This window comes from Brassica rapa, chromosome A08 (genome assembly GCF_000309985.2).
Source record: "Brassica rapa cultivar Chiifu-401-42 chromosome A08, CAAS_Brap_v3.01, whole genome shotgun sequence".
NCBI lineage: Eukaryota > Viridiplantae > Streptophyta > Magnoliopsida > Brassicales > Brassicaceae > Brassica > Brassica rapa.
Window position 1 is genome coordinate 8,668,158 of NC_024802.2, and position 12,964 is coordinate 8,681,121.

A 12,964-nucleotide genomic window follows, 5' to 3' on the forward strand; every position below is an offset into this window, starting at 1 on the left:
ACATGTCTTATGAAGACCTACGCCTAACTGCATTCACTATTTGAGTGAACAAGTTGTGACTCACCCATTCAACATAAACTCGGTCAACCAAGAAAATGTTCAAACTGTATTAAACACCAACATAGATTGATCGAAAAACATAAGAAACTAAACAGCAACGTTCATACACAAGTGATCGGTTCCTAATAAAAACTATAGTCAAGACTTCAACATGAAAATGCAATATAATAGCGTCAAGCTTTCTTAAAATTTTGCCTTAGACAGAGGAACAAAAATCAACCGATTTCTTCTCGGTTCGATCTAATACACAAATTCGATCCCACTGATGTTAATTAGAGTTTCCATTCACCTTATCGTTTTCGTTATGCAGCGGAGACGACGAAGACTATTTACGGAGGAGGAAAAGCAGATTAATCCTTTCCATAAAGCATCCACCGGGTTCCATATTTTTTTGAAGTCCAGTAAAGCTCATATGCATAAGTTCCATTAATAAAGAACAACGTGTTGCATGCAAACAAATCACTTGAGCATTTCTGGGTGAATGTATTGTGTTGTGGTAGTACAAAAATCACTTGAGCATCTCTGGGTATGTGTATTGCGTTGTAGTATCTGATTCTCGGGTTCTGTTTGTTGAATTTGGTTTCGTTTGTCATATCATATTGATCCATCGTCGGTTAGGGAATATTATATGCACTGTGACAATTTTATCGCACTGTCATTGATACTTGTTGTCTTTGAGCTTGCTTCCTTTGCTCTTTGATTTACATTTATTTATGTTCAGTGATTCTCTGAACCTAAAATACAATCAAATATGGATGATGGATGATGGATGATGGATGATGGATGGTGGATGTATCGTGGAGGAAACTAACTTGCTAAATATCTTTTATATACTCTGTTGATTTCGTTGTTTATAATATTATTTTCAAATGAATTGGTCAGCAATTTTATTATACTAGATTACACGTGTCATTTATTTATGTAAGAAGACGAAATGCGTTGTTAAAACGAGTATACATCAACGCGTCCTTTTCGCTTCAAATCAATAGCCAAGAGCTCTTTCCGCTACATATATACGTTTGTGTATCTAAATGTTATAGACTATATAATTACATCTTACCAAATCTTGTATTATCGTTTTTCATATAAATCTTCTTATCTTTCTGCCTCTTGATTTCAAATCAGGTAATTCAAAAGCTTTTGTAATCGTATCTTGAATTTCCTACTAATGTTTTAGTTTATATGAATCTAATTTAGCCTCTAATTTTTTTTTAATTAAGATCTTTATGTTATTATAGAATGGGTAAAGACAAGCATCACGAACAAGACAAAGGATTCTTTTCACATCATAATCATCCCGGCCATGGGTATCCACCGGGAGCTTATCCTCCTCCTCCGCCGGGAGCTTATCCACCACCGCATGGTTACCCTCAGCAAGGGTACCCTCCACAGGGTTACCCTCCGCAGGGCTATCCACCTGCAGCTTATCCACCTCCTCCTGGTGCTTATCCTCCCGCCGGTTACCCTGGTCCTCACCGTCCAGGTTTTTTTATTTAATTTAATTTCTGTCTCATGTCTCTTTAATTAACCTCGCCTTGGAATTGAAATGAACAGTTTAGTAGTCCGATCGATTGTGGTTTGTAGTTGTATGTTTTAGATGCAGTTTCATCCAGTCTAGGTCTCAAAATATGCATTTAATTTAAAAGACAAGTGCATATCATTTTCTTTTGCTGGATGTCTTGCTTGGTTAATCCAAAGAGAATAGCTTCTTAGACCATATCTTGAGGAATATGGATTTAAATTTTGTATATGGTCCATTTAAGCGATTTGAAATTCCAATAAGTAAAGATGAGTTTAAATACTTAACATATGAGTTTGGTTCTCTAAATTATATAAGAGACTTTATTGATTTCGAGTCATACGAAAGTCTTATGCCTATGTGAAGCTCAGACACCTTTTGATTATAAATTGAATTTTGGTTGAATTGGTTAGGACTATAGCGGTAAATTAGTTAACTGTTGGACGTGGCGTTAAAGAAAACATTAACTAAGTGTAAAGGGTGAATTTTTATGTCTTCCTACACGTTTGCTTGATGCTTTGGTTAATTTGTTTTTTTTTAATGTAGAATTTCATTTTGAGTAAATTTAAGGAAAATTTGGTTTCGTCAATCAAACCTAATAAAACTAATTCTAACTCTATTTGTTTTTTCGTAAATATGGTACGAATTTATTTATTATTCAAATATAAATTTGTTTTGTGTTAACGTATTCAAGTAGAATACATTGTGGGTTTGGTTTGGTTTCGAGATACATCCTCAGTTTATAAATAGTTTCGTTTTAGTGTGAGCTAAATTTTGTTCTGGTTGGTTCACACGAATCATTTGCACATCTTGTGAATAGGTCTTGGAGGAGGAGTCGGGGGATTGATAGCTGGAGCGGCAACAGCTGCGGCGGCTGCAATGGGAAGTCACCACGCGGGCCATCATGGTGGTTATGGCCACCATCACGGTGGTAAGTACAAGAAAGGGTTTTTCGGTGGAGGAAAGTACAAGCGAGGAAAGCACAGCATGTTTGGAGGGAAGCATAAGCGTGGCAAGCACGGCATGTTTGGAGGCAAACGAGGCAAGCATGGCATGTTCGGACGAAGAAAGTGGAAATGATCATATGAATATGATATTTCGCGATCTCTATGATTTCTCTATATATTATCGTATGTAACAACTTGATATTAAGCTTAATATATATGCGTGTGTGTTATCTGTTTTTAATGTATCTTTATATATCTATGAAAGAGTGGCATTAATTTGGTTCGAGTTATGACTGATATATATCTAATATATTAAAACAGAAGTCATTACTTGTTTTTATATGTGATTTTTTTAGTTTGGACAATTCTTAAAAAATATTATATTTTACATAAGTTTATTATTATATTTTTTAATATCTTTATCTTTTTATTTGAAATACAAATGAATATATTTAAAATGTTCTAACAAAATCTTTTTAAAATTTTTTCAGAATCTTTTTAAATTTACTTTCGAAAATTAGTTAGTTTTAATTTAAACTATCATAAAATATAATTAGAAATAAAAATTGAATATAATTTTGGTTTATAAACGAAAATTTAAATAAAATGAAATTAATTAATTTTAAAAATACATTTACTAATAATTTTTAAAGATTTTGTTAGAAATAAATATTTATTTCTATTATAACTTTTTCAAATTTGTTTTCTAATAAAATAAAAATCATGATTTTTTGATGAGTGATATTTTTATTTGGACCATCATTTAAATTTTCTATTAAATGTACATCACTAATGCTAATATATATAATATTTTTAACTACTTTAATCATAATATCTTTTATATCTTTTAATTTTTTTAAAAAAAATTAAAATTCTAACAAATCTTTTAAAAAAGATTATAATAAGATCTTAATTGTCATAAATTGAATATAAATATTTTCAACTAATTTTTTAATTAGTAATGAAATGTTAATAAAAGAGTAAAATTATATCCTCTTTTATTAATTTTATAATAATATCTATCATTTTAAAATAAAAACGTTATATTGAAAAAAATATGATAAAATTATTTTAAATTGATAAGTTAACATATTTTATTTTCATAAATATTAAATATTTATGCTAAAAATATAATATGTTGGTAGAACGGGTTAATATTAGTAAACTATATAATACATGTATAAAAATTTATCTTATCTTAAACTTTTTAATATACATCAATTTATTATATAAAATTAATAAACATTAAAAAATTACTAAAAAATCTAGCGATTTGAATTACAGATCATGATTATAATAAATTAAATACAAATTTTGTTTGCATATATGTTGTTTCATGCATTAAAAAATTTAGTTTAGTAATCAAACGCAAATTCAATAGGACAAACATACAATAAGCAACATATATATGTGATGATTTTAATTTACAGCATGAAAACTATAAAATTATTATATTTGGCATAATTATACAAACATTTAAATATGTGAGTAACATTAAAAATATATAATAATTATGTAAAGCAAATATCTATACATATAAATGTAAAAATATATATCCGCACGGTTGTGTGGGTGAAAATCTAGTTAACATTTAAAGTTGATTTGTTTGTGGCTGTTTGATTTGTGCCTAAACATTGCTTTTGTATAATGGAACCAAAAGAAACATGTAGTTACAAAATTTTAAAATTGTGTCTGTTTATAGATTTATGGTTCTAAAATTATAACCACAAAATATTTGCAGGAAATTTATGATTATATACCAACGTTTTATAGTGCGAAGAACATGCCTTTTCACCCACAAATAAATTACATTTGTATGTATGCATTAAACTAACCAATCTGAAAGTACGATAGAGTTGCCCCCCTCTTCAATGAATTTTGATTAGATTGTATCGATCTAACATTACGTTACAAAATGTTTATCTTGCTTCTGGAAGAGAAGTATGTACTGAACAAAGAGAATACTAGATAAGATCAAACTTATCTGAATCTGATAGCATGGCCAAAATTTTCAATAGAATTAACAGAAATAGCATTTCAGGATTTCAAGATCGCACACGAAAAATGCAGAACTGGACAACTAATGCTTTGATTAAAACTGCACAAATTTTTCATAAAAATTTAGTTTTTGTTTGTTATATTATTCTGATATGAATTCTCAAACTACTTTAAATTCGAGTAATAGATCAGCTTTTGATACTAAAAAAAATAAAAAAATTAGCTGAAGCATAGTTAGATGGATTTTGTTTCGCGAATTAGATTAAATTTTGAGACAAAAAAAATTGGATTTTTTTTTAAAGTATTAATTGGGAAAGCCAATCTGATATAGGTTGCATAATGATGGGAAACATAATTACAGTTTAACCTCTTTAAATTAATCCTCTATAAATTAATGTACACTAAAAATCTTTATAAAATAATATAATTTTATAGTCTCAAATTGAATTTTTGGTTCAATTAGTATATCGATAAATTAATATTTTTATAAATTAATAAAAAAATTATAGTTTTAGTGTAGTCCCAACATTATTAATTTATAGAGGTTTCACTGTAGTTTATATTCTAAAAAAACCATAATTAGTTTTATCTATTCTGAAATTTAGGTTTGTTATATTATGTAGAAGGCGCACAATTTATATGCAAATCTATGGAAGTGTGAAATTTATAATTTAATAGTACAATGAAAATCAAAGTCAAAATTTATTGTTAAGATTATTAGATAAGTACAAAAATACATTTAATAAAGATTTTAATAGATAGTCCAACTTTAAAAAAAGTCACATAGAAGTTGTGATTTCTGTTCTAGTAAGTAAGATATAATAAATACAAACTTAGTAAAGGTAATGTATTTATGTTTGTTAACAGAACCCATATAAACTAAATCATATTTGGTCTAAATCATATTTGGTAACTATTTTGAATTTCTGGAGGATCGATAGCATGGATTTGGCTCTGATTTATATGGGATGATAAAGAACAACGTACACATGTCCTTTTTAAAAAAGGAATCAATATGGTTATTAAGGCAACGATATATATACATAAGTTGTTTTTTTGTGCAACATAGATATATTTCATTCGTTTTAGTTTATTTGTCGTTGTAAAGTAAAATTTTCGCTTAATAAGTACTATTTTAGAAATTTAATGCATAATTTACTGACAATATTTTCCAGTTTACTTTTCTATTGATTGAATTTTTTATTTTTTTTTGTTATCAACTTAAAAACAACATACTCATACTGACTCTGTATACCAAACTGTAAGCTCCCATCCATGGGAACGGCATTCTATTGGTGAAATATAGTTAGATTTATGGGTAATGATGTTTTTATTTAGAAATATGCAAAATTGCATGTATTTTAATCTGTATACATAAACCTAAAACGACAATTAAAATAAAATAGAGAGTATAGAAGTTAGAAATCTAGCAAAACACCCTAAGCTGCTGAACTCTTCGAAGTCTGCTTTGAATTTAGGCCAATCTATGGGTTGTTAGCTGTTTTGTAGTTTTAAATTTAGCATAACTTATACTCTTTCTGTTTCATAATATAAGATGTTTGAGATAATATTTAATGGTCCAAAATATAAAATATAAAATATAAAATATTTCAAATTATTTTTAATTTATTGAAAACTAATTAACCAATAATAATTTTTCTACATTATTTATAATTGGTTAACTTATTTAAAATTAATATGTCAATGAGAAGGAATTCGTTGTTTGATAAATCCTAAAATTCATTCAAAAGTAGAGTTTGTGATCATAGAACTTGACTAATAAGTAAGCTATAAAACACTAGGCTATGAGTATTGATGATTTTGTAACGAGTTCATAGGGTACTTGATAACAAAGGAGACTGTATAAATAAGAGTATAGTGTCACTATTAAAGAATACAGATCATCTGTCTTTGGCTCCTTCTTCCTCTTTTGTAGGTACTTACGGCGAATAGTAACGGTGATATGATCTTCAGCACGGATCAATTGATTTGATAATGATCTTTAATGCTCTTGATTTTCTTTATGTTTTGCATTGAGTTCCCCAAGTTCAGCATGTTTGACTCTTTGAGTCAGGGGTGGTTCTTTAACCTTCGTTGGTATATGTTTTTGGACCTTGGTGAAATCTGGTATTGATCTTTAAGTCATGTGGATCGGATCTTAGGTCGGTGTGTCTTAGGTCGTCGGATGAGGCTTGTTTTAAATCTGAATTAATGGTTCAAAATATAAAATAATTTAATATTTTAAGATATTTTAACTTTGTTCTAAACTGATTAACAAATTATATTTTCTGACATTATTTATGATTGGTTAACTTATTTAAAATTTATATTATTAATAATTAATATTTTCTAAAAATTTAAATTTCTTAATTATGTGCTTTATTCAAAATATTTTATATTATGAAATGAAAGGAGTATTAGTAATTTTTAGGTTATAGGTAAAATTAAAGCATTTTTTTGATCAACTGGTAAAAGTTAAAGATAAAATAGCCTTTACAACCTATTCAATCACCATGTATATAGTTGAATCTAGGGGACAAGTTAAATGCATGATATCTTTGATTTATAACAATTAAGATATTAACACCAGATGTTGTATAAAATTTTTTGAAAAACTACTATATGTACTTATATAATTTAAAAAGTATTCAGTGTTACTACGTTGGGAATCTTCAAGCTTTTTTTTTTAAGTTTAAGACTATTAAAATTCAATAAACTAAACATTAAAAGGATGAATGTGTACTATACTCCATGGGTGGGTATGCGGACGGGTGGATATGTCAATCATGCAAGGTAAAATATAAGATTGTGTTTAACATTGATGACATTCCCAAAAGAACCTTTTTAATTTCGAAAGTTTGAATTTTTTTATAAAAAAATTTGAATAGTAAAATTTTAAATTTGAAGTTTTACTAATCAAAAATTTAAAATTTAAAGTTGTGTATTTTCAATTATTTACAATTATATATCTTTCAAATGGTTAGTTTAATAGTTATTATTTTTAGTTCATACCATTTTATATCTTATAAATATTTTATATATGTGAAAGCCCCATAGGTACAATAGTTTGACTGGAAATTTGTTAATGCATATACGTTAGGAAGTATTATTTTGTATTTTAGGTAAATAATTGATTAAAAATTATACATATTAATGAAGAAAATATTTACATGATGCAAGTAAAACTGTTAGGCGTAAAATTTCTTAAGACAATTCATAGTGGTACAAATATAACTATCGTAGAAGTGAATCTTCATAAAACATGTAATATTATATGTTTTAAATTCATATAGAGAAATTGTTACAAATATCACAAGTTAAGTATCACTTTTTAAAAATATCACCAATAAAAAATATACACTAATATTTGGGTTTAGACTTTAGTGATAACTGTTTAGGGTTTAGTATTAAGGGGTTAGGATTGGGTTTATAAATGTTCTATAAATATTTTTTAAAATTAACTTAGTGTTATTTTATCACAAATTTAGGATATTTGTAAAAATAGTCATTCATTAATGATAAATTTGAAAAGTGATAGAATTGAAATTTTCCCATTCATATATGTAATATTTATTATAATTCCTAATAAAATAATAAAGCCGTTTTAGAAGAATTTTTATATCTAAAAGTACCGGATTCAATAATGTTTACCTCATTGCCTATTTACAAATAACAAAATATTAATAAATATTTTAAACATATCAATTAATTATATATTAGAACATTGCAGAAAATAGTTTGCTGAGTAATTTGATAGTTTAGCTGTAATTTATTATTTAGTTTGTATTTTTAATTATTAATTATTATAATTTTATATTTATTAACTAATATTTTGTAATATGTTTTAAATGTGTGTTTTATATTTATAAGAGTTAAATGATCTTAGTCAACTTATAACATTATTAATCGAGGATTATATTTAAATTTTGTTATTGGAGATACCAAAATTTTTAAAATATATAATAATATATTTTTAAATATATATATATATATATAATTTAAAGAAAAACATTAATAGGAGATATCGTTCTTGCATAGCTCAAATGGACCAACAGGTCATATAACTTTTATTTAAGTTATATATGGATTCTATGTACATCTTAAATTTTGCAGTGATCAGGACAAGTTTATATTGACAGAAATTTACCAACATTCTAATCCAAGAGAAATACATTTTAATGTATTTGAGTTTTTAGATAATATATATTCATAACTGTGTAAATTTAAGATATGTTTGATGGGCTTATTTTAGTATAGATGCATGATATAGTAATAAATTTTAATCATTTCTAAAAATTAAAAATATTTTTTTGTTTATTTTTTCTGGTTCTGTTTTGTATGAAGAATATATGTCAAAATATAAAATGCAAATAAAATTTTATTTTAATGTATATGATATGGTTATATAATTTTTATTATATTGTATTTAAAATTATATTATTTAAAATTTAATTTTTATTTTACAATCTATTTTCAAAGTCTCATTTCAAAACTGTTAAAAGTCTTTATATTAAAATATGTAAACAATTAGCAATAGGTAATTATGCTAGTCTATATGTATTAGTAGTACATGATTTGATCCATATCATTAGGGTTGACCATTTTATATTTAATTTTAAGTAATATTACCTATTTGAAGATTGTAGTTGTGTTTATATTACAAAATTCTAATAGTAGATGATATTTTGGACAACTGTAATTATTTTAAATTAAATTTTTATTCTATAAATGATTAATGTGGTCATTTAAATCATCAAATCATATATTTATTATATAAAGAAAAATAATATTTTTTTTATTGTTGTTTGTTAAATATTATACTAGTTGACTATTAGAATATCTACCAAAGCAACCTTATAACTTTAAATATATTATTTTGTGTATTCTAAAAGAACCTTAAAACTTTTAATTTAAAAACAGTTCAAAATCTTATTTTTGAGGTTCTTTACTTTTAACTTTTATACTTATGTTTCTTCAAATAATTTTGTCAACTTTTTAGTTTTATCTTTTTAATCCTTATAATTCCAACATCTCATTAAAATTTACATATATTTTATTATTTAACTATCATAACTAAAGGTAATTATGTTATTATATAAATATTAGTAATACATGATTTGATCCATATCATTAGGTTGACTATTTATATTTGATTTTAAGTAATATTATCTATTTGAAGATTGTAGTTATGTTTATATTACAAAATTCTAATACTAGATGATTTTTTGGACACGTATAACGATTTTAAATTAAAAACTTTTATTCTATAAAGATAAATGTTTTGTTATTTAAATCATCAAATCAAATGTTTATTATATGAATAAAATTATTATGTGTATTGATGGTTGCTTGTTAAAAATTATTCTGGTTGATTATTAGAGTATCTATCAAAACAACCTTATAACTTTAAATATATTATTTTGTGTATTCTAAAAAGAACCTTAAAACTTTTAATTTAAAATTTTGAACAGGGAAACTTCTTATATAAGGTTTCACGGTTCAAATTTTATTTTTTGAGGTCTCTACTTTTAAATTTTTATACTTATGTTTCTTCCAAAGAATTTTGCTAAATTTTTTATTTTATCATTTTAATCTTTATAATTCAATATCTCATCAAAATTTACATATATATTTTATTATTTAACTATCATAAATAAATTTAAAATATGAAAATAATACTAACATTTATGTATATTTGATTTTAATTTGCAAAATCTCCAAAAGTTATCCACATAATTTTTACTTAATCTAAAGTCATTGTTGTTAATGAATTCATCAAATTATTCTTGTAGATTCTTTACTTATTATAAAAATTTTATGATTCTAACTAATTTTAATCAATAGTAAAAGTGTAAAATATATAAAATTTAAAGTTTAGTATAAAATTTTGCTTTTCGAGATGATATCAAAACCCTATATTTTAAAATTTACCAAACTTTAAAATAAAATTTCCTTTGAAAATGCTCTTAGAAAGTTGTAATGGATATTTTTATTAAGATTTATTTGCTTTGTCAAATAATTTATACTTGGATCTAAAACAAAACTAAAAAAAAATATCATGAGATTCAGTATTTAATATTATTTGGAATAGTATTTTATTAATGTATTATTTGAAACATATGTTTAATTGTATAATCTTATTTTATAATTACCTCTAGTTTTTTATGAGATTCAGTCTTTTTGATGAATAACCTTGTTTTTTTTTGTTTAACTTTTGAAATAATCATGTTTTACTAATACTTATAGATTGAAAACAGAAATCATAAACGGGGTATAGTCTATCAGACTACTACTATATAACGGGTTTTTTTTTTGTTGTAAAAACTACTGTATAACGAGTTATTTCAGTCCCTTTGTTTATCAACTATTTTTCGTGTATTCCCATGTTTTCCATGTTTTTAATAAAAACTTTGTTTTCCATGTTTTACTCAGTTTTCCACTATGTCCAACCGAACGACTAATGCGTAAATACCAGGTGTCAGGTGTCTAAGAATGCATATGCACCCATCTAACTATATGGGTGGTCTGAAATTTATTTACTTAAATGGGGAACGTACCTCTTGAACTATTCCTCGATGAAGTGCACGTTTTACGTTCATGAAAACTAGATCGAGGTCAATAATATCTACATTCATCTGCGTATAAAAAGCATTAGCATTAGAGCTAAATATAACACGATTTCTTGTACGTTAATGTCTTCTTGCCAATTGAAATAGCATATATATATATATATGTGTAATTCTGCCTACAAATAAAATAAACAGCTAGCTGTATTTTGTCATAAAGTATAAATGCATAGCCAGTTTGTGTTCTTGTATGGTTGGGTAAATGTAAAAAACCACGTCCATGCAAAGTCAGCTAAACAAAAAGAGTAATAAAGTTGAAACAGAAATAAATCTGAGGGAAAAAATGTCAAGACGGTGACGAAATTGTTTGTAAGAAAGTAACTTTATCAATATTTTCCTAAATAGATAGAGAAAGTATTTCAAAGAAAAGAAATGGCTTTTGGTTTCGAAGAGAAGGATATTGAAGCAAACTTGTTACGCTCCAAATGGTGTATAAATAATACACATGATTATAGCACTACTCCGCTATGAGTCAGATAACAAACAAACCTTCCCATAGAAAAAGAAAACCACATACAAGATCAGCCACAACTTTTTCAATAATGGCGAACGAAAACTCGAGCTTCCAAGAATTAGCCATAGGAACTACGGTTAGCTTCAAAAGGAGGAGTACCGGAGAGCGGTTTCATGGATCGGTCTTCTATTTTAGCCCCCAATTAAATGGTTCCCTTTTTGGAATCCAGAACGGTGTGTTCAATATATATTAACTCTATGAGTAATGAATTAGGATTTCTACTTGTGTTTTCCGTAGAGAGAGTAGTGGTGGATTTTTGAAAATTTAAGATTTTAGATTGAAAATATCTTAGAACCTGATTTATTTTCTTGTTAACTTGTCAGCAAAATTTGAAAGAGGGTTTCTACTTTCGTTTGTTAATTTTCTGTTTAGTTTTATGTTGTCGTGACTCAAATGATTTTTGTATGGGGTCTTTTACAGTAGGTGTGTGGAGGGTGGATGGAAGATATGAACGTATCTCAGGGTTTAACCACTTCAATCTAAACGACATCACGGTTCGTATTATAAAAAACTTCAAATTTACATATGTTCTGTCAATATTAAATTGTTTTCTTGGTTGTAACCAGGAGTTGCAAGTGAATGTAGTTCCTAGGCAAAACTCCAACACTCAGGTAAACTTGAAGTCTTTAAACTATAACTAGAATTTTTTTTTTGTAACACAAACTATAACTAGAATAGTCTATCGTATATATGCAATATGAAGATCTTAAACAAAGGGATACAATTATGGTGTTCTTTAAATGTCTTTCTTTCTCAGGATGCTCAAAACAATAATAATAATGATGGATCTTCATCCAAGTCAATTGAGAGCAAAATGGGAGCTCTCCGCCTTGATCCACCTTCGAAGTGACTTGTTTACACACAATTAGATTTCTCTGAGTTGTATTCCATAAACATACATATATGAACCATATCAACCAGATAATTAGTCTAAAAACGTCCATTACTACAAAACATAGATATGTCACTGAGTCTAGTCTAAGACCTTATTCTCTCCAATAAAGGTACAATGAGTGATAATCTAGTAAGATTGTCTGGTTTGATTTAAATTAATAAATTAATAAATGTATTACTCTTCGGTTAATGAAGGTATATTTCTCTGTTTCTTTTTCCTTTTCCTTTTCTTGGTGAATGTTTCATCTAAAAGAACAAACGCGAGCACATGACAGACTCACAAACATTTATAGAACTAGGCATTCTAACCAAACTGTAATTATCAATGTGAAGGAAAGTTTAGTTCTAAACCGATGAGTATTTTGCTAAACCAAGTCGAATTTAATCTGACCGGATTAATTAACAG

General features: G+C 26.5%; 1 protein-coding gene across 1 annotated transcript; it reads left to right on the plus strand.

Moving 5' to 3' along the window:
- Positions 1-1,032: 1,032 nt before the first annotated feature.
- LOC103833797 (glycine-rich protein A3) lies at positions 1,033-12,770 on the plus strand. The gene is made up of 7 exons (XM_009109856.3): positions 1,033-1,185; positions 1,299-1,543; positions 2,400-2,830; positions 4,112-11,837; positions 12,085-12,158; positions 12,231-12,275; positions 12,422-12,770. Exons 2-3 carry the CDS (start codon positions 1,300-1,302, stop codon positions 2,657-2,659), a joined length of 504 nt encoding a protein of 167 aa, XP_009108104.1. The 5' UTR covers positions 1,033-1,185; position 1,299; the 3' UTR covers positions 2,660-2,830; positions 4,112-11,837; positions 12,085-12,158; positions 12,231-12,275; positions 12,422-12,770.
- Positions 12,771-12,964: the final 194 nt, after the last annotated feature.

Coding starts and splice junctions, on each gene's coding strand:
- LOC103833797 (XM_009109856.3), top strand. CDS start 1,300: ATGGGTAAAGACAAGCATCACGAACAAGACAAAGGATTCTTTTCACAT. Junction 1,544..2,399: donor CCCTGGTCCTCACCGTCCAG/GTTTTTTTATTT, acceptor TCTTGTGAATAG/GTCTTGGAGGAGGAGTCGGG.